The 25,718-nt window shown below is 43.0% G+C and overlaps 1 protein-coding gene across 1 annotated transcript; it reads left to right on the forward strand.

Moving 5' to 3' along the window:
• Positions 1 to 544: 544 nt before the first annotated feature.
• gpr139 (G protein-coupled receptor 139) lies at positions 545 to 23,469 on the forward strand. The gene is made up of 2 exons (XM_089018763.1): positions 545 to 804; positions 20,997 to 23,469. The coding sequence occupies exons 1-2, from the start codon at positions 657 to 659 to the stop codon at positions 21,974 to 21,976; spliced, it is 1,128 nt and encodes a 375-aa protein (XP_088874889.1). The 5' UTR covers positions 545 to 656; the 3' UTR covers positions 21,977 to 23,469.
• Positions 23,470 to 25,718: the final 2,249 nt, after the last annotated feature.

Consider the following 25,718-nt stretch of genomic DNA (forward strand, 5'->3'; position numbering starts at 1 on the left):
ATATTGAGTGTTCGGACTACTTAAACATTCAATGCAGCATATTGTAGTTTACATGGGACAGTTTGAAATTTTGGTTCAGACTTTAGCCAGCATCATGGAACTTGACATTTAACATGCCTGATTTGCTTTCGCCGGCCGAATACAATGATGTGGCAGGTCAGATTTGGCCCCCGGGCTTTGACTTTGACACAGTGCTATAGAGACTTGATAATATTGCATTGCTCAAGGTTTTTGAACATTTTGATGAATTGTTCAAGACCGATTTGCAAATTTCACTGGAGCCTTCCCGCCGATCACGTGTCTTTACCTTCTCACACATCGCCTCCCTCGCTCTCTCTCTCTCTCTCCCCCCTCGCTCTCCTAACTGTACTCTTCTCTCTTGCAGCCCTCTCCCTCACACATTCACGCCGCATCCTCCCTACTCACTCTTCCTTCCTCTTCTCTCATCCGCCGGCACATCTCACCTTTTGCATCCCACCACGTCTCGCCCCAACCCTCCCACCACTGTCTCGTCCCCCCTCCCCCCGAACCCCTTTCACCCACCAACCACACACGTGCCGATTGTCAGACTGAGACTAGAGCGACGGTCACTTACCAGTTTGCTGGCACCGTGCGGCTTCTTGACACCGAGCAAAGCTGAGGAAGACGACCCGGCCATGGAGCACAGCCACATCTTCCCTGTTTCCACCGCCAACGAGAGCAGCTGGAGCGTCGGGCAGCATCCCTCGGAGGTGGCCCCGGGATGTCCCCTTGGACCGCTGCCTGTCATCTACTACAGCGTCTTGCTGTGTCTAGGTCTGCCGGGTAAGAAATGTGCACACAAGTGTTTTATGTGTGCCTTTCGAAAGTTGATTTGTTGTCTGTGTGTGTGTGTGTGTGTGTGTGTGTGTGTGTGTGTGTGTGTGTGTGTGTGTGTGTGTGCGTGCGTGCGTGCGTGTGTGTGTGTGTGTGTCAGACTGACCTTGTGGCAATCCCATGCGCATGCGTTAGTGTACTTTGTCTTTCGCCGCTTTGATTGCAAGTGTATCTATAATTTGCATAAAAAATAGATTGCAATAAATCCAGAGACAAAACAAATGCTCACCGCTCGCGCTGCGACACCTCGAACAGACAAATATTTGCACAATATTTGGGATAGCACAGCTTTGACCTCTGCGACAAGTGAACATTTGCACCTGATGAATGAATGACGGTGACTTGATTCGTCTGTAGGTCTGTGATGTCGGGACCAGATTCGCGTCCCCGTCCCGTTTCTGAAAGAGTGACTATGGGATGCGAAGTCTTGCCTTGTTGTGCGTTCGTGTGAGTGACACGATAAGCAGCGTGGAGGTCAGATGAAAGAGGACGATGGTGCACTCAAATGGTCATTGAAAGGAAACATAAAAGCGTTTTTTTATGGCCAGTGATTGGAATCTCGTGCCCTGTTGCCGAGCCATGACACACGTAGACAGACAAATATTCATGGAAGAAAGAAAAATGTAACGACCAAGGTACTATGATGTCCTTTCACATGGGCAAGGAGACCCAGAACGGCTGACACAGTCAAACATAAATATAAAAGAAGTTGCTACAGGCTCACCCTAAACCACATCCAAACTGATCCCATTTTTTTGTTTCCTAACTGACATCAGAAAAAACGTTTTATAGCACCTAAAATACCCAAAACACGCAGGCTGATATTTTTCGTCAAATGCTAAACATCAATAAAAATGAGTTAAAGTGTCCCAAAACTACCTTAAAATGACCTCGGGATGGTGAGTTTCAGGAGATCCCGCCCCCCTGTTCGTGACGTCACGCCAGGACGTCTTGCCTTGCTCTAGAATCAAAACAATGGCTTCAGATTGGGAGAAAATGCTTTCTTGTTACTCATCCAGTTATGAATATGATTCAAATAGTTCTGAAGAAGAAAGCATAAATGTTTGCAATCGATTACAGATGTCCTCCTGTATCAATTTGAACCGTCAGGACTCCAATGTAGCGTCCCAGAAAATGCACAAGATGGCGCCCAAGCTCCGTTGGAAATGGGCTGATTTGTCCGCTGTGAATTTGTGTCAACTAGTACTAAAAGTAGTAGTTTTGGTGCAACACACAAATATTCACCATTGTGTTATGTATGTGTTTTCTTTCTAATTTCGCCATCAACACGTATCAACACAAAGTTTTCAGACCAAACAAAATGCATTGTGTCAGAGGTCAGAGGCATTCCAGACGTGACGTCACGTCAGGTATCGTCAACTCGAAAAAAAGACTTCCTAAATATTCAACGCGAGTCGTAAAACGTAAAATATAGCTACAGTAAAGTCTCGTTATATCGATATCGGATATATCGATAGTCCCGGTTATATCGATACTATTTCTATGCACGCACGGCGGAAATTACATGCAAACAGGGTCGGATATATCGATAGTCCCGGTTATATCGATATTTTTTCGGACTCCCTTGAATATCGATATAACGAGACTTTACTGTATATGCTGTGGAATCTTTGCAAAATACGCTCAGTAGAAGTCATTTGACGTGATTTTACAAATTATGGAAACAACTTGTCCGGAGGTGTCGGTTGTCCTAGCACATAGGCAGTGACGTGCAGTCAGTGGAGGCAGTGCCTCACATGTCATCATGGAAAGCTGTCATGGAAATATCAAATGAAAAAATAAATTAAACAGTTAGATGTATGCAGTGATTTGTACTTTAAAGTTCTTGTCCATTTTACTTCACCGTTTTAGGATTTTTTTCAAAATCGCTGAATTTTCACATTTACCATTCAAATACGAAGTAGAGACGAGTGGTGACGTCATCGATGACGTCAGTGCCTCACCAGCCATGAACCTCACCGCACGTCACTGCACATAGGCACATAGCAATCACACTTAAAACAATATTTTTTTTAAATTAACTCATTCACTGCCATTCCTATTTTTTTTTCAGGAATTGAGAAGTGTGATGCCGGGCACCATTCCCGAATTGGTTATGGTGCTGTTTTTTTTCTCACGTGGGGGGCCGATAAAGTGCTGATCAGACCTCTGTCAATGTTTTCCCTTCCACGAGGGGATAGCATTTGCCTTTTGTCCACGTTAGTGCATTGTTACTGCTTCATCTGTTGCTAAAGCACTTTTCATATATCAATATGGATGTATTTCATTGTAATTTGTATCGCCGCCCCCATTTCAAACTCAGATAACTCCTGACCCATATAACTTAGGAATTAACTTTTTTTCTGATGAAAGAACAGATTATAAGATTTCTTATGCTGAATTGAATGCTAATGTAGTCCTAAAACTCAATATTCTGTGGCCCTGCAATTTGTGTGATTTTTTATTTTAAACTTTTTTTTTTGGTCCGCGAAAGCAAATCAAACTTGTGAAATTCCACAATGCTCGCTAAATTCTGAACCAAAATTTCACATTGACATATGTAAAACACAGTAACAGTCATTATTTTTTACTTCAAATTTGAAAACTAGTTATTCATTAATTTGTTGTACATATGTAATATGTCACATACTCATCGTTTCCCCAAATTCATAACGACATTCGAGAGGAAACCCTAACTACAACGTGGCCCGCTGCAAAAAAAAAACGACTTTAACACCCATGGTGTACATTTTTTGTAATACTGTATTACATCAGAATCAGAAAGCCTTTAATTATCTCACAATGGGGAAATTTGCATATATTTACATATGTAATTCACATATTCATATTTTTTACATGTATACATATTTAAACTGTATTATATATCATAGTTGGTGGCGATTTTAGTGGAAATGGTTTCAACGAACAACCGTTATAACGATTCGTTATATCCTTCTAGATTTAGTGTGCATAAACTGATTCACAAGCTTGGCGACGGAACAAATGAAAGTGATAAATGCAAGGTACTGCTCTCATGGCCACCATCTCTTTAAGTCTCTATGTTGGGTACTACATGTGGACCACATTAAAGCTGCAGTGCGACATTAAAAAGGCAATTTTGTCCGCCAAGGCCGTACAGAGTCTTGTTTTGTGAGACGGTAAAATCCCGGCGCTCACATCATCCCTAATCGTTCCCTCCAAGATGCCGCAGGAACAATTGTCTCCGTCATCGGCAGCGTTTTCTTCCCACCGCTGCGGTGTCCTCGCCAAAACGCGACGGCGGCTGGCTGTTTGTTTAATCAGCGTAACCCGCTAGAGTAATGGAATCCCGTAACGGTTGTCTGAATTAATGGCCGACTTGAATGCGACTGCCCGATAGTTTGCAGCAGTCGGTGCAACTTATTCAATCATGATGACAGCGCTCGTCGCTCTCCAGCCAAAGTCCCATGAATATTTCATGAGCCATGGCGGGCGCTACCCGCCGACCCACGTGGATTTTATGTTTTCGCTGGCGATCGATTGCGGCTGCTCGATTAATTACGACACCGTTTCCTCACGCGAGACCCTCGTCACATCTGCACTTGCTAAGTGACCTTTGGAGGGAGGTCATGTTGATCGCACCGATATCGTACTGGCTTAGGTTAAATTAGATACAGTATTCTCCATTGTATTTTCTGTACGCAGGCACTTTTCTCGAACAATGCGTTCACACTACAGTCGAGTGTGAACGCGACTCTAGAGTGACTAGACCTACCATATTTTCCTGTGTATAAGGTGCAGCGGATTATAAGGTGCAACCCCAATGAATGGTGTACTTTCACACTTTCCCCATATATAAAGCACATCGGACTATAAGGCGCTACAGTAGAGGCTGGGGTTACGCACGACTTCTTCTTAAAGGAGAAATGGAAGCGGTGGTTGCTAACAGTATTTGCGAGACCTATTGTGGCTCAATATGACTTCACATATAAGGCGCATCTGTGTATTATGGGAAAGGTTATCATTTGAAGAAATTTGAGGCTTTTGGGTGCGCCTTATACATCGGAAAATACGGTTTAAAGCTCCCCACATTATAAGGCGCTACAGTAGAGGCTGGGGTTATGCACTACTTCTACAGATGGGAATGGAGTCGGTGGTTGCTAACAGTAGTTGCGAGACCTGTTGTGGCTCAATATGACTTCACATATAAGGCGCATCTGTGTATTATGGGCAGGGTTATCTTTTGAAGGAAGTCAAGGCTTTTGGGTGCGCCTTATACACCGGAAAATACAGTACTCTGATATCATATTTGTTAGCCGCAATGCTACGTTTAAACGATCTTGTTTGGATTGTCATAGGATTGTGGGCTCAGACTTGAACTGAAAACGAATCCAACCTGACTCATAACCTCTCCTTTCCAATTTGATTGTTACTTTTCCCTCAATTACAATACGATTTTGATGCCATGTTTCACAGCTGTCATATCTGCATTTCACACATGATCTTTGTAGGGAGGTTGCGTCGATCGGCGCCTCCTGTAAAGGCGGCTGAGGGTGACGGCAAATGGGATTACATGGCGTCGAGTGGCGGGAAATGATCACTATGTCTCGCACACGCTCACGCAACACACAAAAAAAGGTATCGAGGACGCTGGCAGGCTGGAGTTTTGCCATCAGAGCAGAGTCATGAGATTAATAAGAGTCAAAGCAGTCAAGTTGCACCTCAATGTCATAAGGGGGCGGATTTATTTCAAAATGAGACGGATACGTTGACCTCACTTCTTCACCCAACATGCCCTCACTTAACTCATGCACTGCCAGATGTCCAAAAATGAGTCCAGCCCAGTGCCAGGGTTTTTGTCATTTTCACACAAATTCCAGGACCCACAGAATATTGAGTTTTAGGAGTACATAAAAATTCAATGCAGTGTTAGAACCCTTAGACTCGTTTTTCATCCAAAAAACGAGTTTATGTATTTTGGTCTTGAGTAAAATGAGGTATAAGCGGGGGAGGATGTACAAAAGGCAAATTCTGCCCCGCCCCCTGGATGGGGGAAAAAATTGCCAAAGGTCTGACCAGCGCTTTATTGGCACCCCTCCCCACAAGAAAAATCAAAACCCGAACAAATAGGGAATTGGATTGGATTGGATTGGATTTGCCTTTATTAGTCTCGCAGTGGAGAAATTTACATTTCACAGCAGCAAAGTGATGAAAGAAATGAAAGTAGAAAAGCAAAACACAGGAGCTGCTGGAAAGGCAGCCACTCTCGTGGCGCCGTCTTGAAGTCAAAAGAACAAAAAAACACGAAATAACAAATAACATGACAACACAAAGACACAGAGAGACATTCATTCTTAAGCACTTTCTGTACCATCTTTGTTATATAAAGCAGTTCCAGATGAAAGAGGAGAGGATCAAAGTGTCTCTTCACTAGTGGATCAGGGACATCATGGTGGAATGTGCACGTCGACTACAAGCTAAATGTTGAAAGCAAACACGCAGCTGTAGCATCTATTGACGAAAAGAGATCGGCTCACATCTCCTGTCCCCCATAAATCAGCTTCAATTCCATCCCGCGACAGTTCCATATACGCATCAGCGCTCTGCGCTGACACTCCTTCCTTTTATCGCGGGCTCCTCAAGCCATGTATCCATCCAGCCGCAGACTGTCCAACAGCACCGACCTTCCACTGAACAAAGGAGGGCTGTGAAGATGCTGCCCATTACAGGCGCAAAAAAACCCACAATGGCCCCTGTGGTGTCCAGCGATGACAGTCGAATGGCGCGCTATGTCATATTTTCAATTCTTAAATCAATTATTGTCAATTATGGTAATATGCATGAGATACAGCACAGATGAAATTACTGTCCTCTCGGACCCAGCGTACAACGCACTTATAATGTGGCTAAAAAAGACAGACAATTGACAACAGACAATACATGTATGTAATTTGTGAATGTAAAGTGAGGTAGTGTCGTATGTAAAGTGATGTAGTGTAGTAATGCACAAACAAAAAAAAAGGTTGAAGTGAGGTCTTGCAGAAAAAAAGAAAGAAATAGAGTTCAGGATGATAGTACAGCATGTAGCGTGTACTCAGAGTTAGGTGAGTGTGGCTGTGGGAAGAGGCAGGAGGGGCAGGGCTGGGAGGGAGTTGAGTCTCCTGACTGCCTGGTGGCAGAAACTGTCCTTGAGCCTGCTGGTCTTGGCTTGGAGACTCCGCAGGCTCCTACCCGATGGCAGCAGGCTGAAGTGGCCGTGGGAGGGGTGGATGGGATTGTAAATGTCCTGTCGGGCTGGGGGGGGACACCGATGATCTTCTCAGCTGTCCGCACGATGCGCTGCAGAGTCTGACGGCAGGACACGGTGCAGGTGCCGTACCACCCGGTGATACAGCTGGTCAGGATGCTCTCGATGGTACTGCGGTAGAAGGAGGTCGTGATGGGGGTCGGGGCTCCAACTCTTTTGAGCTTGCGGAGGAAGTACAGGCGCTGGTGGGATCTCTTGGCCAGTGATGCCGTGTTGTGGCTCTAGGACAGGTCTTCGGATATGTGCACTCCCAGGAACTTGGTGCTGCACACTCTCTCCACTGCAGCACCGTCGATGGTTAGTGGAGCATGCTGGGAGTGCACTCTCCTGAAGTCCACAACAATCTCCTTCGTCTTCTCCACATTTCGACGGAGATTGTTGTCCTTGCACCACGTGGCCAGGCGGCTGACCTCATCCCTGTAGGTCCCTGTAATCGACATTAAAATGCTTGAATTGGATTTGCCTTTATCAGTCTCGCAGTGGAGAAATTTACATTTCACAGCAGCAAAGTGATGAAAGGAATGAAAGTAGAAAAACAAAATACATGAGCTGCTGGAAAGGCAGCCACTCTCGCGGTGCCGTTTTGAAGTCAAAAGAACAAAAAAAAACAAATAACAAATATGACAGCACAAAGACAATATGACAACACAAAGACACAGAGTCATTCATTCTTAAGCACTTTCTGTACCCTCTTTGTTACAAGAAGCTTCATTATATTCCCTCACTCACTCATTCAATTTTCACACACACACACACACACACACACACACACACACACACACACACACACACACACACACACACACACACACACACACACACACACACACACACACACACACACACACACACACACACAGTCCTTCACTCATCGATGCTCAAATCGTTTTCACTGACTTACTCTCTCGAAACGCTTCGCATCATCAGCCGAATTTTGGCATTGTGATTGCCAAATCATTGAATCCCATCACAGATGGGAAGGACCCCAAGTGATTCTCGAAAATGAGCTGATGTGTTAACGTGAAATGTCACATCGCCAGCCACACAATTATCAACTTCAGTGACGGGGGTTGGGGTGGGCGGGCGTCGAAATCATCAAAATAATAACCACCATTTTAAATTTTGTTAAATGGAAAATGGGTCACGTTTGCAATAAATTCTCAATTAATTTTGTGGTCTCATTTCTGTTCAACTGTTACAAAAACAGTGTTTAAAAAAGCAAAGTTAAGTGAATACTTATGACAGCTGAAATAAAAATACAAATGGTGAAACACAGAATGGCTCGCTGAAATGTATTTCAATTAATTGCTGTTATATGTAAAGAGTGTCCGCCTAGGTTGCCCCCCTACATGCTGAATCTCGCCAATTCATCATGTTTCAATATTAACGCTTTCATGCACTACTAGACAACATGATCGGCTGTCCACTGCCGTGACTGCTGTCCCTGAAAGGGTTAATGTGACCATCTCAGGCTCCTTTGTGCTTTCTAGAACACATATTTTGGTACATTATGTAACACGGAAAAGACAAAAATCCTGAAAGGAAATCACGCACAATGATCGAAACCCAATTCACGCAACTACCTCCATATTCCGTTTTGCAACAACTGCAACTCGGAAAAACACCTCCAACATTTTTCACTTGTCAATTTTCAAAGAAGGCTGCAGTCTTTTTACATCAAGGAGCTCTTCCAAAAACGATTTTATGTCTGAAAAGTACATTTCACAATCAGCCGCAGGGGTCATTTAGGACTGGGATCCGACTCTTAGGAAAGTCTTCCCTCGCTCGTCTGTAAAATTCACCCTACCTTGGCTTATCATTCAGTTCAAATTTATTTCACAAGAATTGCACCCCATTGATGTTTTCAACAAAATAGTTCTTCAAGATAAGGACGGAACTTCAAGTGACATTGGACTGAAATGCACCAAAATTAGCGGTTATTCTTGATGGAATTAATGATGGATCTCTCTTTCTGGTTTGGGCTTTACGGTGTTAAATGATGAAAAATCAGCAGGAACCAAGGTGGTGAACAAAAAGATTGTTTTAATTATTTTAGACATGTAGTCGGCCGAGCCGTAGGGGCCAGAGAGAGCGCGCAGCCCTCTCCACCCAGGTTATATACGGCGCGAATGACATAATTTCAAAGGAACCTATCAGCTACGAGATACAAGGGTGAAAGTTGATATTAGACTGAATTTAAGAATGTTTAAGTAACGATTCACACTACACATACGTAAGGTTATAAACTATACTAAATAAATACAAATGAGTAGAAATGAAGTAACATTGGATGTTTCAGGATGTGTATATAAAATCGTTCTATAAATTCCGATTTCCTACTAAATTGCTGAATTATACAATACAATACATTAATAACAGCTGAAGCTGTAACAAAGCGCTAAACATAGACAACTATCATATACAGGAAACAAGCAGTCACAAAGATGCACCAGGGAAAAAAGCACCAGGGAGTAAAACGAAGATCAAGTCGGAATCATGCTGAGTCAAATGCCAAAGAGTGCAAGTGAGTTTTGAGACGGGGTTTAAAGATGGGCAGCGTGGCATCTTGCGGTACGTTCACTGGCAGGATTATTTGAGAGGTGGGACCAGCAACTGTCACAATTTGCAAGATGGTGGTGGTGGTGGACCCCCCAAAAGAAGACAGGAGAGAGTAGCAGGGTGTAATTGAGAAATTGTATTAAATAAAGTCGGCAGGAACAAAATCTCAAACAACAAAGGCATCAGAACACAAAGGTCCAAAGTAGCAAACAAAACTATGAATAAAACATGACAACGAACCAAACCTGACAGGGTGAAACAAACAATATTCGACACTGAATAGTCGTGCTAGGAGTCCTTTTAACTGCCATTGATTACAATGACTAACACCTGTGCAACCGCAGGCGAGGCCCTACAGTGCCACCCGTTGGTGGCAAACTGAAACGTGACAGCAACGGAAAAGGCTCGACTCCCTTTGAACCTCCGTTTTAATTTCTGATAATGTCTGGTCAGCAGACCTGAGGCGTCTGGAAGGTGTGGAGAGGTGGATGAGCTCGGAGCGGTAAGGAGGAGCGAGACCATGTATATATTTGAAGACAAATTACAAGATCTTGAAAAGAACTCTAAAATGTATAGGGAGCCAGTGAAGGGATGCCAGAGTAGGAGTTATGTGCTCTCTATTATGAGTACCAGTCAAGAGGCGAGCAGCAAGTACCAGTCAAGAGACGAGCAGCAAGGCATGAATTGTGGAGGAAAATGTGTTCTAGTTGTTTTCATCATGTTTATTTCACGCCTGCTTCCACTTATGTCGACCAACATCGTGACAGGAGGAGTAAAGTGCATTTAACATCCCCGTGATGCTTATTAGGTAGGCCAAGCCAGGCGTCAGGCCACTTAATGAAGACATCGCCCGCATTGATTTTCAGTTTAGGCTATTGATCTGCCAATCTGTGGCCGGGTGTCTGTTTTGTTTTTGGCGGTGAGCGGCTACTAATGAAAAGCAGAGGAGGATGTGAAGTTTCGACTGATGCTAGTGAGACAATGAATATTCAGTGAAATCAATCAAAGCGACGTCGTGTCCAGTGTGACATCGAGAAAGCCGCACGGTGCCAAGGAGGTGCATGGGGAAGCGCTCGGACCAAATGCGTTTTCGCTCTTGTCGGGTTAATTAGTGAGACGTCATTGATTAGGTATCTTGCATATTTGCTTTGTATTTCAAATGATCTTAGCTGCCAGGGATTAAATCAATGACAGGTTCCCCCTTTCCCGGCGCGTGTAATGAAGCATGCAGCCTTTTGTCATTGTCCGGCAGACCTTCTGTAATAAAATATGCAGAAATAATGAGGGTGTCCGGTTAAATCCCTGTGAGGAGATTTGTCTAGTGTCTTTCTTGTTCGTTCGCAAATGCACTGTTGTTGTTCTTGGTGGTGTTTTGTTTGCTTTTTTTCAACTGTGATGTGCGCCTGCTCTGTGCCAACAAAATGGAAAGAGTGTAGCCCTGTTTCCTGTCCGCTTTGACACTTAAAGAGGAGAAAAGGCGGCAAAGAAAAAAGAGCTTGTCATCATTACAAAGTGCATGCGACCTTTAAAGCCAGCTTTGATATCGGCCGCTTCAGCCGGTGTGTGTTGCTGCATTGTCTTTGTCATCCATGTGTCATCTCCCCTTCCCTCTCAATCACCTGATCTCGTTTTAACTCTCGCTTACCCCCACTCCCCGCTTCCTCGTTTCCTCACGCACTCTTATTAGCCTCTGGGTAACTCATCGGAGTTCATTTTCAATATCTACAAAATGAGAAGAAAAAAAAAACGTAATTGCAAATTATTTAAAGGCTTGGGGGGTGACGAGCTCCTGGGTAGCATCACGGATGTTCAGTCTTTTGTTTTCTGAGGCCCTCGGGAACTGTAGATGAATGTAGTGGCTCCACGTTAACACTCCCGCTATAGTCTAATGCGACTTTTGAATCTGCAATTTTTAACAAGAACATATTCAATCCAAATTTGGAGTTCTGTGCCTGTATTGTCGTTTCCACAACATGCTCGACTGTCCCGAGGTCTTGTCGAGGAGATGCATCATAATTAAGAGCAAGACACTGCGCGCTAATCCACGACAGCGTTTCTAAGTTTCTAATACAGTAAAGTCTCGTTATATCGATATCGGTTATATCGATAGTACTGCTTATTACGATACTATTTCTATGAACGCAAGGAGAAAATTTACATGCCACAGGATCGGATATATCGATAGTCCGGTTATATCGATATTTTTTCCGACTCCTGAGAATATCGATATAACGAGACTTTACTGTATTTTGTTTTCCCCTGTGAGTAGAAAGAATGCATGACTGCGAGCGTCATTTGTTTGCCTGTGTTGGCACTACGTGTGTCTTAATTAAACCTTACTTCGTTTGCACTAATTTCTATGAGCAGTGGATGGTGTTTAGTATTAGGTGATAGCATGTCATGGTATGGAATTGAAGCGGATTTACGAGGGACAGGAGATGAGAGACAATCTCTTTTCGTCAATGGATGCTACAGCTTTGTGCTTGCTTTAAACATTTTGCTCGTAGTAGACATGCACGTTCCACCACGACGTCCCTGATCCACAGGTGAAAAGGATGCTTTGATCCTCTCCTCTTCCATCTAGAACTGCTTCGTACAACAAAGAGGGTGCAGAAAGTGCTTAAGGTTGAATGACTGTCCGTGTCTTTGAGTGGTCATATTATTTGTTATTTAGTTTTTTTTTTTGATTTCAAGATGGTGCCGCTCGAGTGGTTTCCTTTCCAGAAGCTCCTATATTTTGTTTTTCTATTTCTTTCTTTCCTTTCCTCTTCATTTCATAACTTTGCTGCTGTGAAATGTCTCCACTGCAAGACTAATAAAGGCTAATCCAATCCATTAAAATAGAAGATTTTCTACAGTTTGACTGAGCATCCCAAAAATGGCCAGACGCCACTTTGCACAGATTACTCGGTCTCAGGCCCAATTCCATTGTAACTATGGAGAAAGTTATCCAAATTTTGGCTGTTTTTTTTTTCAAACGTCATCACACCCTCAACATGTTGACAACACTGATTTGATTCTTGATTCTGGCTCTTTTTGTTGACCTTGGTCTTGTTGGTGTGTGGGCTAATTTTGTTTTCACGTTACATATTCACACTTAAGCATTCACAAATTCACATTCACTTCTTAGGGAGCTATTTGGTGAGGCGGTGCTTCATTATTAAGTGTAAAACCCGCCATTTTTTTATGTATTATTGCTTGATATCAGGGGTGTCAAACACATTTTTGTCACATTTGCTTTGGAGGGCCGTTGTGACTGTGAAAGTAGTTAACAACTGTAATGAGGGTTTTGGCAACAAGAAAATGCTTACAACATCTCTCTCATTCATAATATGGTAATCGTTGAAATGGGTCCTGGTTTTATCCATGGAAGTTGACATGTTTGACTTTCACAGGCCATGTCAAACTATATGGTAGGCCAGAAGTGGCCCTTGGCCTCAAGTTTGATAAGAATACTGTACATATTCTGAGGTAGCAGTTCTTTGAAAGGCTGTCATTTATATAACATCTGTATGAGTAGTCGAGGGGCTAGCAAGTCAACATCACAGTGCAGAGGCAGAGGGTTCAATACCAGCTGCCACCTCATCCCTCTTTTGAGTTTGCATGTTTTCTGTGTGGTTTGTCCGGTTTCCTCCCACATTCCAAAAACATGCATGGCAGGCTGATTGAACACTCCATGCTGTCCCTAGGTATGTGTGTAAGCCTGAATGGTTGGTTGTTTCTGTGTGGCCTGCAATTGGCCTGACAACTGGTTCAGGGTGTTCCTCTCCTAGGGCCCGAAGACAGCTGGGATAGACTCCAGCAACCCCTGTGTGTGAGTGAGCATAAAGCGGATCGGAAAATGAATGGATACACATTCCTTTAGCTGGTCTATGGTGTTTCACATTACATGTTAGCATGAAGCTAACTGACTTAAAAATAAATATCTATTTTACATAATAAATAAACACAGTTAATTTACTCTTTTTGGATAATTGTCCATAAATACTTTTAAAATGTTTTTGAGCATGTTTTGCCGACAGATTACTCAGGGTGAACATTTGTTTCGACACCAGCGATGTGAACTCATCGCCTTACTGCTGAGAATGAGTCAGCCGGGTTACGCAGCCCAGGGGACTCCTGCTGAGCCTTCTTCTTTCCTTTGCTATTACAACGTCAACGGCGCCTCAAGTTGTCATTTCAGGAGAGCGTCGCAGCGCCACGCAAACAGCACCTGTACATAAATAGACAGAAACGTTTGAACCGTGCAAGCAAAAGCGTATACAAAAGTGAACAAAATGCACACAAATGAACACGTTCCGCATCCCATTATTTGGCGCACAGGTCATTCTAATGGCCTCTCAGCTGGAGGCATCTCCTCTTATGATACCTGCAGGTACAGTTAGGGACATTGTGGAGGGGTGTGGACAGACACACACACACACATACACACACACACGCACACACACGCACACACGCACGCACGCACATGTCCGAGCAGCCTCATCTCCCCTAAATCATTTATCTCCATTCTGTACCGTAACATTGTTTTTTCATACGTGTGGAATTATATCCAGTGACATATGTGCCATGAGATAAATATGTAATTCTCCTTGCTAAACTCATTCACTGCCATTCCCGAATATATTCGGAAATTGAAAATGTGACGTAGAGCGCCATTCCCGAATTTTTTTGGGTTTTGTTGTTGCATGCTTGGGTGCTGATAAAGCGCTGGCAATGTTTTTTTTTTTTTATTTTCCACAAGGGGGCAGCATTTCCCTTTTTTCCATGTTAGCGCTTTGTTCCAGCTTCAGATGTTGTTAAAGTGCTATATAAACCAATATGTATGTATCACATTGTATTTTAGACAGTCACCCTCATTTCAAGATCATGTCCCATATAATTTAGGAATTAATTATTTTTTTTCTAATGAAAGAAGAGAGTCTTAGATCTTAGTTAGAATATTTCTAACCCTGTATTAACGTTTATGTAGTACTAAAATTCAATATTCTGTGTGTCATTTAATTTGAATGACAATGACAAAAACCCTGGCACTGCAGTGGACACATTTTTGCACGTCTGGCATTAAATGAGTTAATTGTGTGTGTGTGTGTGTGTGTGTGTGTGTGTGTGTGTGTGTGTGTGTGTGTGTGTGTGTGTGTGTGTGTGTGTGTGTGTGTGTGTGTGTGTGTGTGTGTGTGTGTGTGTGTGTGTGTGTGTGTGTGTGTGTGTGTGTGTGTGTGTGTGTGTGTGTGTGTGTGTGTGTGTGTGTGTGTGTCTACATGTCCTTTGCAACATCTCCTACAGCCTGGCAAGGACATTGTAACTCAAGCTGCATTGGTAATTTGTAATTAGCTGATAGCGGCTGCAAAGTGCGATGTTGTAGACTTGAAGATCGCCGCTTTTAATCCCATCTGGGTTCTATTACTAAATATGGCCGAAGCGCAGGAACCCACAGACACACACCCGACGTGTTCTCAGCTAAGAGTGTGTGTGCTGAGATGCAAATCAATGTCAAAATGCATCTTAAGCTGTAAAAAAAAAAAGCCAAATTGGTGTCATGTTATGACAGCACTTTAGGGACTCAGGTTATGCAAAGCGAATATTTGTCGTATTTGGATTGGATTGGATTTGCCTTTATTAGTCTCGCAGTAGAGAAACCTGCGGGATCCGATGGTTGGTCGGGTAATTCTGTCACGTTTTGCAAGGTGGTGATGGCAGGTGCGGATCTCAAAAAGCAGGCAGTAGGGAGCAAGAGGTTGTATTTGAGAAATTTTATTAAAATAATGTCAGCAGGAACAAAATGTAAAACATCAAAATCATCTGAACGGAAAAAATACAAAGTATCAAAAGAAAACCAAGATTAAAAATCCGCCAATATTAAACAAACACATGCACTGCACACAGTGCATACAATTGCATCCAACAGCATACAATGTGTTCAACAGCATTCAATGACATTTAACAATTACCCGACACCGAATGGTCGTGCCAGGTGTCCTTTTGAGTGTGACTGATTGGAAACGACCGGCACCTGTGCAGGTGCAGGTGGGGCAGACAGCGCCACCCGTTGGTCACCAACCAGATCATGACAAAAGTGATGAAAGGAATGAAAGTAGAAAAAACAAAATACATGAGCTGCTGGAAAGGCAGCCACTCTCACGGCGCCGTCTTGAAGTCAAAAGAACAAAAAAAACTAAATAAATAATATGACAGCACAAAAACAATATGACAACACACAGACACAGAGTCATTCATTCTTAAGCACTTTCTGTACCCTCTTTGTTACATGAAGCAGTTCTAGATGAAAGAAAAGGATCAAAGCGTCAATCATGTGTCGTTAATTTTGAATATGAATAATGGATTTGTTTTTAATACGATGCCTTTCAATTTAGACACGCCTTTAGACACCTTGTTTTATGAACATAAGCATTTGTCGTGGAAGTAGATTGAGCAAGATTAGCCTGCCCTCGTGAGAATCACACACAGAACGTAACGCAGCGCAATTACTACAAAACAGATGGTTGACATTTTGGATGTTTTGTATCGAGTCTCCATGAAGTGAAAAAAAATCTGGCTTGTAAATTTGACAAGTCGGAGAACAGCGCTGCTCACAGCTCTGTCAAATCTAATTCCTTCAAAAGTTATTCCGTAAGTTATTTGGGAATTGAAACGTATGACATGGAGCGCCATTCTCGAATTTGTTCGGGTTTTGGTTTATCTTGCGGGGGGCGTCAATAAAGCATGGGGGCAATATTTGCCTTATTTCCATGTTAGCGCTTCAGCTGTTAAAGCGCTATATACATCAATATTTACAGTATGTATTGATGAGAAGGTTTCTTCAGCCGTCATCTGTACAAAAGTGAAGGTTTCGGACGTTTCGCCTCCTATCCAAGAGGCTTCGTCAGCGAACTAAAGTCTGACTGGTCGTATCGGCCCTATTTATATATCCCTAATGTCCAGACATGGCGGCGCCGGACACAGCTATGATAGGTCCCCACTCTCAGGTTGGGGGGGGGGGGGGGGGGACCCCCCCCTGTGGCCCCACTGATATCAGATGGACCACTCCTGTACGACTGAGAGCTTACACAGACGTACAGTATGTATTGTATTGTATTTTGTACAGCCGCCCCCATTTCAAGCTGAGATAACTCCAGAGCAATATAACTTGGGAATTCACTTTTTTTTTTTTTCTGATGTAAGAAGAGAGTCTAAAGTTTCTAACGCTGTATTGAATGTTTATGTAGTCCTTACTTAAACTTAATATTCTGTGGGCTGTGGAATTCGAGTGACGATGACATAAAGCCTGCCACTGGAGTGGACAAACTTTTGCACATTGTCTGGCAGTGAATTAGTTAATACATCGGATTTCTAAATCATGAAAAAAAAAATTGGGGTGGGGGGGGCTGTTGCTTTCAAATGCTGTGGTTGTGTCCAACAAATGTGCTCAAATGTCAACTGCCAATTAAATGGCAATTCTGTGAACTGGAAAATGGATGCTACTTAGTCCACCATTATCCTTCTGATTTTGAGCAAATTTAAATCTACGGAAATATCATCCACCCCCAAAAGATAATTGTCAAATCCGATTTTTGTTTTACCCACGGATATTTCGCCTTCCTTCCATGACATGTGAAGATACTCAAAGCCAACAACAGGACACTCTTCTTCTTCTTTACCTTTCGGCTTTTCCCTTCAAGGGGTCGCCACAGCGAATCAGTGTCCTCCATCTTCAGAGGTTTGATCCGCATGTTTGTTTTGGCCAAGCTTTTACATCGGATGCCCTTCCGGACACAACCCTCTGTATTTATCCGGGCCTGGAACCGGCACAAGAAGACTTATGGCGACAGAACAAGCAACTCGCTCAGTAAAAGGCTCCCAAACACAAAATGGTCATCGGCACAGCAACAATCAAAAAAGCTAAACTATAGGAAATGCTAGTTGTTTACAGAGGTGACGTCACGGATCACGTGATTTTTATCGCTGGTAGGCAAAAGCAACAATGGACAAAGCGAATTACTGTAGCATGAAATCTGAACAATGCTCTGAGTATGTGCGAAAGCTACCGTTAGAAGTCAGAGAAGCTGAGATATCGTGACGGAATTTGTAACTTGCCGGATCCTTACAATTTGAAGAATGGATGGGTTGAGGATCCATCATTGTGGCCGGACATTACTTTCACCAATATTTAATTTTTACCTCGTCGATACTCCCGGACAGTTCACTCACGATAGTTTGAAGGCATACATGTCCCAACAGGACACTCTATAGCAGCCATCTTTATGAGCAAACTGCATTCTCAACTCAAATTCTTCATTTGTTGGGGAAGGTGACAGTAATGCTGAGTACATCACCGGGTCCCGTTTTAGCCGTTGTCAATCTTTGCACATTATAAGCACTTCTTTTAAAATGCGCATCCATGATCCAAAATACTTGTTCTACTCGTCAGCCTGCCGATGAATGCTCGTTCACAAACAAATGTCTCAATTCATTTGACAGAGTTTTCAATTCACCGTCCCGCATATTTTATGTGCTTTACGAAAACATCCTTTTGTTTGTCAGACTTTTATCCAGGAAAAATTGATTAAAACGCTTTTCATTTATCTCGCCGCTCCAAATAAAACATCCGAGTATGTTCTTGGATATTAGTGAGGTACTTCCTTTTGATGGTCCGCGATTAAATCAAATCCATTCAATGAGCCGCGGCAGAATGCCATTGAAGTTAACGTTGCTGTAACGCCGTACGGTGCTGTTTTATGAGACCGCCAATAAATATGAGCATCCTTCGGGAACCTGCAACGTAGATATGGTGCTCGTTTGCTGTAGCGAGCGCGTTCCAGTCATCCTTAGTGAATCAATCCGGATGGGTTCTTCTCGCAAACTTTGACTTTCCGTAGTTTAACATTGTCAAAACGATGTGAGGGCAAACGAGAGGCCAGGTCACATGCTAGGGCTTCACAAACAAACAAGGCAATCTTTTGTAGCGCCTGGCCAACGCCGCTCCTCATGCTCGCTGCGAATAAAGTTATTGGGCTATAAATCTGCCACGGGATTTATCTCTGCCTGGCAACAAAAAGAGGGGGAAGACTGCCCAAAGCAATGGAATGGAACATCCCTGTGCTTTTTTGGAGAAGATCCTTTGCCAGAGGCAGAGTGTTGCTCGTGGCTAACACAGTAGCTTGCGGCTACTGTCAGTACTGTGCCAAAGGCACTGACAGCTACTCCTGCCATGACATTGCAGGTCTACTTTGCATATGGGACCCCCATGGGCTTAAAACAGAATGTGTGCAGATCTCATTACTCACTCAAACACTTAGAACGAGATTGTCGCTCTTTGTCTTCATTTGCCAAATCGAGAATCACCGTTTAAGCCATGGTATCAAAGTCAAGGCCAGGGGGATTGGATTGGATTGGATTGGATTGGATTGGATTGGATTTGCCTTTATTAGTCTTGCAGTGGAGAAATTTACATTTCACAGCAGCAAAGTTATGAAAGAAAGGGCCAAATCTGTCCTGCCACATCATTTTATTTGGCCAGTGAAAGAAAAATCAAACTTGAAATTCCATGTTGCTTGCTAAAGTCTTAACCACAATTTCAAATTGTTGTCTATAAACCACAACAATTCATTATTTTTGACTTGAGATTTGAAAACTAGTTATTGATGAATTTGTTGTGCGCTCTATATGTTATATGTGGACAGGATGAAACATTCGAATTGTTTCCCCAAATTCATACCGGCCTTTGAGAGAAAAACTGTCACTACAATGTGGCACATGGTAAAAAATGAGTTTGACATACTTGCCTTAGGGTCTCTGTACAATTGTGACATATATTTGTGTTAGCCGAACACACCTGTCACGTACTGTGTCAATTATTCGAACATTTGCAGTGACTTTACATATATTTTCCGGTGTATACGGTGCACTAAACAGCCCATAAGATGGTCTTCAAAAGATGACCCTGCTCCTTATACGCCGGTGCGCAGCAAATGTGATGTAATATCCGAGGTTACTCCATCCGCCCTCAATCAAATTGTAAGCTAACTCCAGAACGACATAATTTAGGAATTAACTTGTTTTTTCTAATGAAAGAAGAGCGTCTATGGTTTCTTACACTGCATTGAATATTTATGTAATCCTAAAAGTCAATATTCTGTGGGTACTGGAATTCAAGTGACAATGACAAAAACTATTGTATTACTATTTGACTTACTTCCGGGCTGAGTGAACGCTGGCGCGTGTGGCTGGCGCTGCTCACCCACAGAAAAACCTATCCTGTGACTGTAAAGACACCTTGAGAGTATTGAAAGGCAGTTACAAATGAAATATATTATTATTATTATTATTATTATTATTATTATTATTATTATTATTATTATTATTATTATTATTATTATTATATTGACCAGTGGCGGTCCGTGCATTTCACACCTAGGCCTTCAGTGAAGTCCTGCTTAGTCCGACTTGAACAAATATCCCTCGGAATACCATAATTTATGACACAACGGCTGGAGATAATATTTTCAAAAGCACACGCACGCAGTACTGGGCGTGGCATCACCTTAATCGTGTACAACACAGGCTGTTTTCCGGCGCAATTACACATCAATAAATCTGCATCAGCAATTAGAACTTGTCACTATATGTGATACTGCAAACACTTAAAAATGAAAGGAAATTTAAAATCATTTGTCCACAAAGTTTTATTAAGTCCACCAAGAATATGCAATCTTTAACAAGATTTTACACTAAATTACAAAATGTCAGTTTAATATAAGAAAAACAACAAGACGTTCACAAAACGAACTATTTGTTGAAAATAAAAGTAAACAAATCTTTTTCATTTGTTCTTGAGAATAGGCCTACCTACATGCGACAGCGAGCTGTCCTCTCCTTCAGCCATTGTGGGTTAAAAAAAGCGAGTAGATATATTTGGTTTTTCTGCTAAAGTTTCCGGGTCTGATCTGTTGTAGCTTGGTTGATTTGCATAGCACTGCATCCGCTGAGGGCTGAGGTAAAGTGAGTATCCAATCACAGGACGCGTACATGTCATGTTCAACGCGATCTGGTGAACGCGATCAAGTGCTTGCGTACAGAAGTACGCCTTGACTGATTTTTATTGCTTCGGTCTGTTTGCAGGCATAGCGTGTTCCCTCTTTAATTAAACGTAGCCGCCTACTAACCACCTGCATTCTCTCTCTTTCCTTCCCCTTTCCTCCATTTTTCAATCACCACTTCATCTTTTTGGGTTATTCCCTCTTCTAACTGCTGTCGTCATCGTCATTATAACAACCTCCCTCCCCGCCACCCTTTCCAGCAAACATCCTGACGGTGGTCATCCTGTCCCAGCTGGTGCTGCGTCGTCAGAAGTCGTCCTACAATTATCTTTTGGCGCTGGCGTCGGCCGACATCATGGTCCTGCTACTTATTGTTTTTGTCGATTTCATATTGGAGGACTTCATTCTAGCAACGCCGCTGCCGCCGTCCGTAAACAGCGCCGTGCAGGTCTTGGAGTTCTGTTCCATCCACACCTCCATCTGGATCACCGTTCCCCTCACCGTCGACCGTTACATTGCCGTTTGCCACCCGCTGCGCTACCACACCGTCTCCTACCCGGCGCGCACGCGAAGGGTGATATTGGCCGTCTATATTGGGTGTCTGCTCTCGGCCGCGCCATACTACTGGTGGCCGGAGCTGTGGCACAGCTTACCGGCCGTGGCGAGCGCGGACGGCGGCGGGAATGACATTCGAACCGCCGCCCAACACGTCCTGGTGTGGGCTCACTGTGCCACCATCTACCTCCTCCCCTGCGCTGTCTTCTTCACCCTCAACGCCGTCATCGTGCGCAAGCTGCGCCGCCGCCGCAGCTGCTTCCGCATGCGCGGCTACTCCACCGGCAAGACCACCGCCATCCTGCTCACCATTACTTCCATTTTTGCCGTTCTTTGGGCACCTCGGACACTTATGATACTCTACCATTTCTACTCGTCGCCGCCGGCCTCGCCGGACGGCGGACGCCTGCTCCACATGCTGACGGACTTGGCGAACATGCTAGCATTGCTGAACACCGGCGTCAACTTTTTCCTGTACTGCTTCATCAGCAAGCGTTTCAGGGCCATGGCGGCCAACGTGCTGCAGGCGCTGGTCCACTGCCGGAAGCAGCCGCAGACGTTCTACGCCAGCCACAATTTCTCCATCACAAGCAGTCCCTGGATCTCACCGGCTAACTCCCACTGCATCAAGATGTTGGTGTACCAGTACGACAAAAACGGCAAGCCGATTTGCATTTCCTCTTGAGGGCTAAGGCGCAGTCGTCAGTTGGGCGGGGAGAATGGAGGTTTTGTCTCCTTGGAGACCATCATTGCCTGCATGGGACTCTTTGGGAAAAGGTCAGCCCGCATGGTGGTGGCACTTAAGCTCGCTTTGAGCTGAAACAAAGCGTTCTGACAAAACAAAACATGTTCTGAAGCAGTATCTCTTTGCAAAAAATTACAATCTACAGACTCTGGAGCTTGTCATCACCCAATCCACGGACCGATGGCCTTGTATGTGCAGTTTATGGGTCGCCATCTGCACAAGTGGATTCATAGCCCGACGGGAGGCATCAAAGGCTTTGGTGCTAGCAGGTCACCAGTCCATGAACTATGAACACCTGCTACTCTATGTGCCAGAATGTTCCAGTGAATCTGATCGGGGGTGGGTGGGGGTACTCGGCAACAGACCCCAAATTGACGTGTCCAGTCGTTATCCTACAGCAACAAGGTTGAATATGCAGAAGAAGAGTCTTGAGAATGTTTTTTCTTTTTTTCTTTCTTTCATTCGGAGCTCACTCTGAAAGTGACAAGCTCATTGTGACAACTGTGTATGTCGTTGGTCCAATATGTATTCGCACTAGACTGTTACTGTAGCTTTCACAAAAATATTCAGCAGTATGGCTATGAGCTAGTTATCGTCGTCTCCAGTATTAGGAAGAGGAAATTTCTGCATTTACTGAATAGTCCTCTGAGAACTAATAATGGCCCTAGATGATTTACCGTCAGCCATGACCTGGATGAATATTTGAATGTCCTCAAACGTGTTTTTAACCTTTTATTGGAAGGAGAGGAAAGCCTTGTCGAAATAAAATTGTTTTTTCAGATCCGAACAAATAAAACTGGTCTGTACTGTAAGGCAGCGGTGTCCAAACTGTTTGCAAAGGGGGTCAGATTTGGTGTGCTAAAAATGTATTTATTTATGGATATATGTATTTATGTATCTATTTATATATTTATGTATGTATGTATGTATGTATGTATGTATGTATGTATGTATGTGTGTATGTATGTATGTATGTATGTATGTATGTATGTATGTATGTATGTATGTATGTATGTATGTATGTATGTATGTATTTATTTATTTATTTGTCATTTTTTATATATTCAAGGAAAGGTTTTTTTCAGCCATCATCTGCACTTCTTTGAAGGTGTCGGACATTTTGCTCCTCATCCGAAGAGCTTCATCAGCGAAATAAAGTTGTGCTGGTAACTCTGTCCCTATATCCCTAATGGACAGAGGTAGCTGTGCCAGACCTCTGCTCTGATAGGTCCCTGCCATAAGGTTGCGGGAGCAGTGGACCACTCTCTGAAGCCAATCTGATTACCTCTCATTGTACTATCCCTGGCTCTGGTTTCACCTCATTAGCATGACGAAGCCTATGTGGTATCGGTCCAACAAGTCTGTTGTAAGCACAATCTAAATTAAACCTTAAACCGCAATGGCGATTTAGTGAACCACTCCTGTATGAGTGAGAGCCCATACACACCATTTATTTATTTATTTATTTATTTATTTATTATTTATTTATTTGTCTATTTCTTTATTGTTGTGTTTGTATTTATCTATTTATTGATTATTTATTATTTGTTTGTTTATTTAAACTTGGAAGAATGACTGCCTGTTACCATTGTGAAGATGCAGTTTGTGTTCTGGTGCGTGTCACCGTTCAGCATCACGACGTATGTTTTACAGACATTCTGAAATGTGTCGAGTGTTTTGTATTGGAAAGACGACAATCCAAATGGTCATGGAATTTATTTTTGACATAAGAGAGTTGCGCACGTCTCTGTCTTGGCTTCTCGGGATAATATGAAGAATGGAATGTACTTAGTTCGTCAAAGACTCTTTGACTCACCAAGACAACATGATGGTGGAAAATAATATTTCCCATGACTCACTAAAGAGCAACGGTTGGGCTCATGTGGTTACAGCGTGTCTTTCCATCAAAGATAACTGCTCGTCCCACACCCCCGGCCACCCCGTTTCTCCTCGGCCTCGAGTTAGGATAGATGAGGAGTTCAGCCAGTCCAGTCGGCGTATTTTTGTTCCACTCAAATTGATTTTCCTCCGAATTACAAAGCGAAATGAGGGACTTTGGCTTACCACCTGCTCCTCTGCTTTCCTCCTGTTGTTTGACGCCTGCTCTTTGCTTCCACTTCATGTCCAACCCACCTGCGCAGTCTTCATTTTCAACTGTTCTCTTTATCCGTCGACTGACATCCTGAACGCCTAAAAAAATAGAAAGGACATTTTTTTATTTATTGATTTATTTTTGTACAATGTTGCTTTATTTTCCAATGTTAATGTTCTTCCTCCCCATAATTATTCATGTCGCAAAATGTAGCATTTTCAGTTCAAGACGAGCATTGTAATTTTTGCTTATAATATCAGAATCAGAAAGCCTTTAATAAAAACTTGACCTTAAAAGTGCAGTAAAGTAGTAAATCAGTAATTCTGATAATGTTGCGTAGCTTCCATCTGATTGTCTTTTGGATCTTCTGAGTTAAGTGCCTGTGAGATTAACTTTGTCGAGGAGCTGCACCAAAAGGAAAATCAATCGGCAGAACGTCATTTGGTGAAGGACTTCACCTCCGCTCCCTCAAAGTCAGCCCAAAGCAGCAGGTCATCGCATTTCATTTAGCATCAGGGAGCACTTGCGGGACATGCGAGCGTCAATGTTGCTGAATGATTTGGCAGTTGATCATTAACTCATTCACTGCCAGACAATGTGCAAATACAGTATGTGTCCATTCCAGTGCCAAGGTTTTTGTCATTTTCACTCAAATTCCAGGACACACAGAATATTGAGTTTCAGGACTACATAAACATTCAATACGTCTGTGTAAGCTATCAGTCGTACAGGAGTGGTCCATCGATGAGAAGGTTTCTTCAGCCGTCATCTGTACAAAAGTGAAGGTTTCGGACGTTTCGCCTCCTATCCAAGAGGCTTCGTCAGCGAACGTCCGAAACCTTCACTTTTGTACAGATGACGGCTGAAGAAACCTTCTCATCGATAAACATTCAATGCATTATAAGAAACCTGAGACACTCTTCTTTCATCAGAAAAAAAGAGTTAATTCCTAAGTTATATGGGACTGGAGTTATATGAGCTTGAAATAGGGGCGGCTGTACAAAATACAATACAATGAATGCATACATATTGATTTATATAGTGCTGTTAATGGTTGAAGGAATGAATCAAATTAAAAATAAAAAAACATTCAGATAATGTTAATGCCTATCCTGTCATTCAAAACCATTATATTCCCAAAATAAGCAATGGATTTGATAATGTACTCATTGAACAACAGCTGAAGCTGGAGCACAGCGCTAACATTGACAAAAGGGAAATGCTGAACCCTTGAGGAAAAGAAAAAACAATGCCAGAGGTCGCCGCCTGTGCTTTATCGGCACCCAATCATGAGAAAACAAAACCCGAAAAAATTCAGGAATGGTGCTCCACGTCATATTTTCAATTCCTGAATAAATCAGGGAATGGCAGTGAATGAGTTAAAAATTCATGATTTTTTAATGACACACACATACTGTATACACCCAAAAATAAATAAATTGCGAAGCCAAAAGAGCTCACGGAGACTGAGATGACATTTGTAACAACGCATGCAGTTATTTGTGCTGTTTGCCGCCATGTTACTGTGACATTTGCATGAGGGCCTGTCTCCCGCTTCCTCTGGTCAACAGGGAGCGAAGCAGGCATGCT

The sequence above is a fragment of the Hippocampus bargibanti genome, linkage group LG17 (assembly GCF_051943395.1).
Source record: "Hippocampus bargibanti isolate YZ-2025 linkage group LG17, ASM5194339v1, whole genome shotgun sequence".
Classification (NCBI taxonomy): Eukaryota; Metazoa; Chordata; class Actinopteri; order Syngnathiformes; family Syngnathidae; genus Hippocampus; species Hippocampus bargibanti.

Coding starts and splice junctions, on each gene's coding strand:
- gpr139 (XM_089018763.1), top strand. CDS start 657: ATGGAGCACAGCCACATCTTCCCTGTTTCCACCGCCAACGAGAGCAGC. Junction 805..20,996: donor GCTGTGTCTAGGTCTGCCGG/GTAAGAAATGTG, acceptor CACCCTTTCCAG/CAAACATCCTGACGGTGGTC.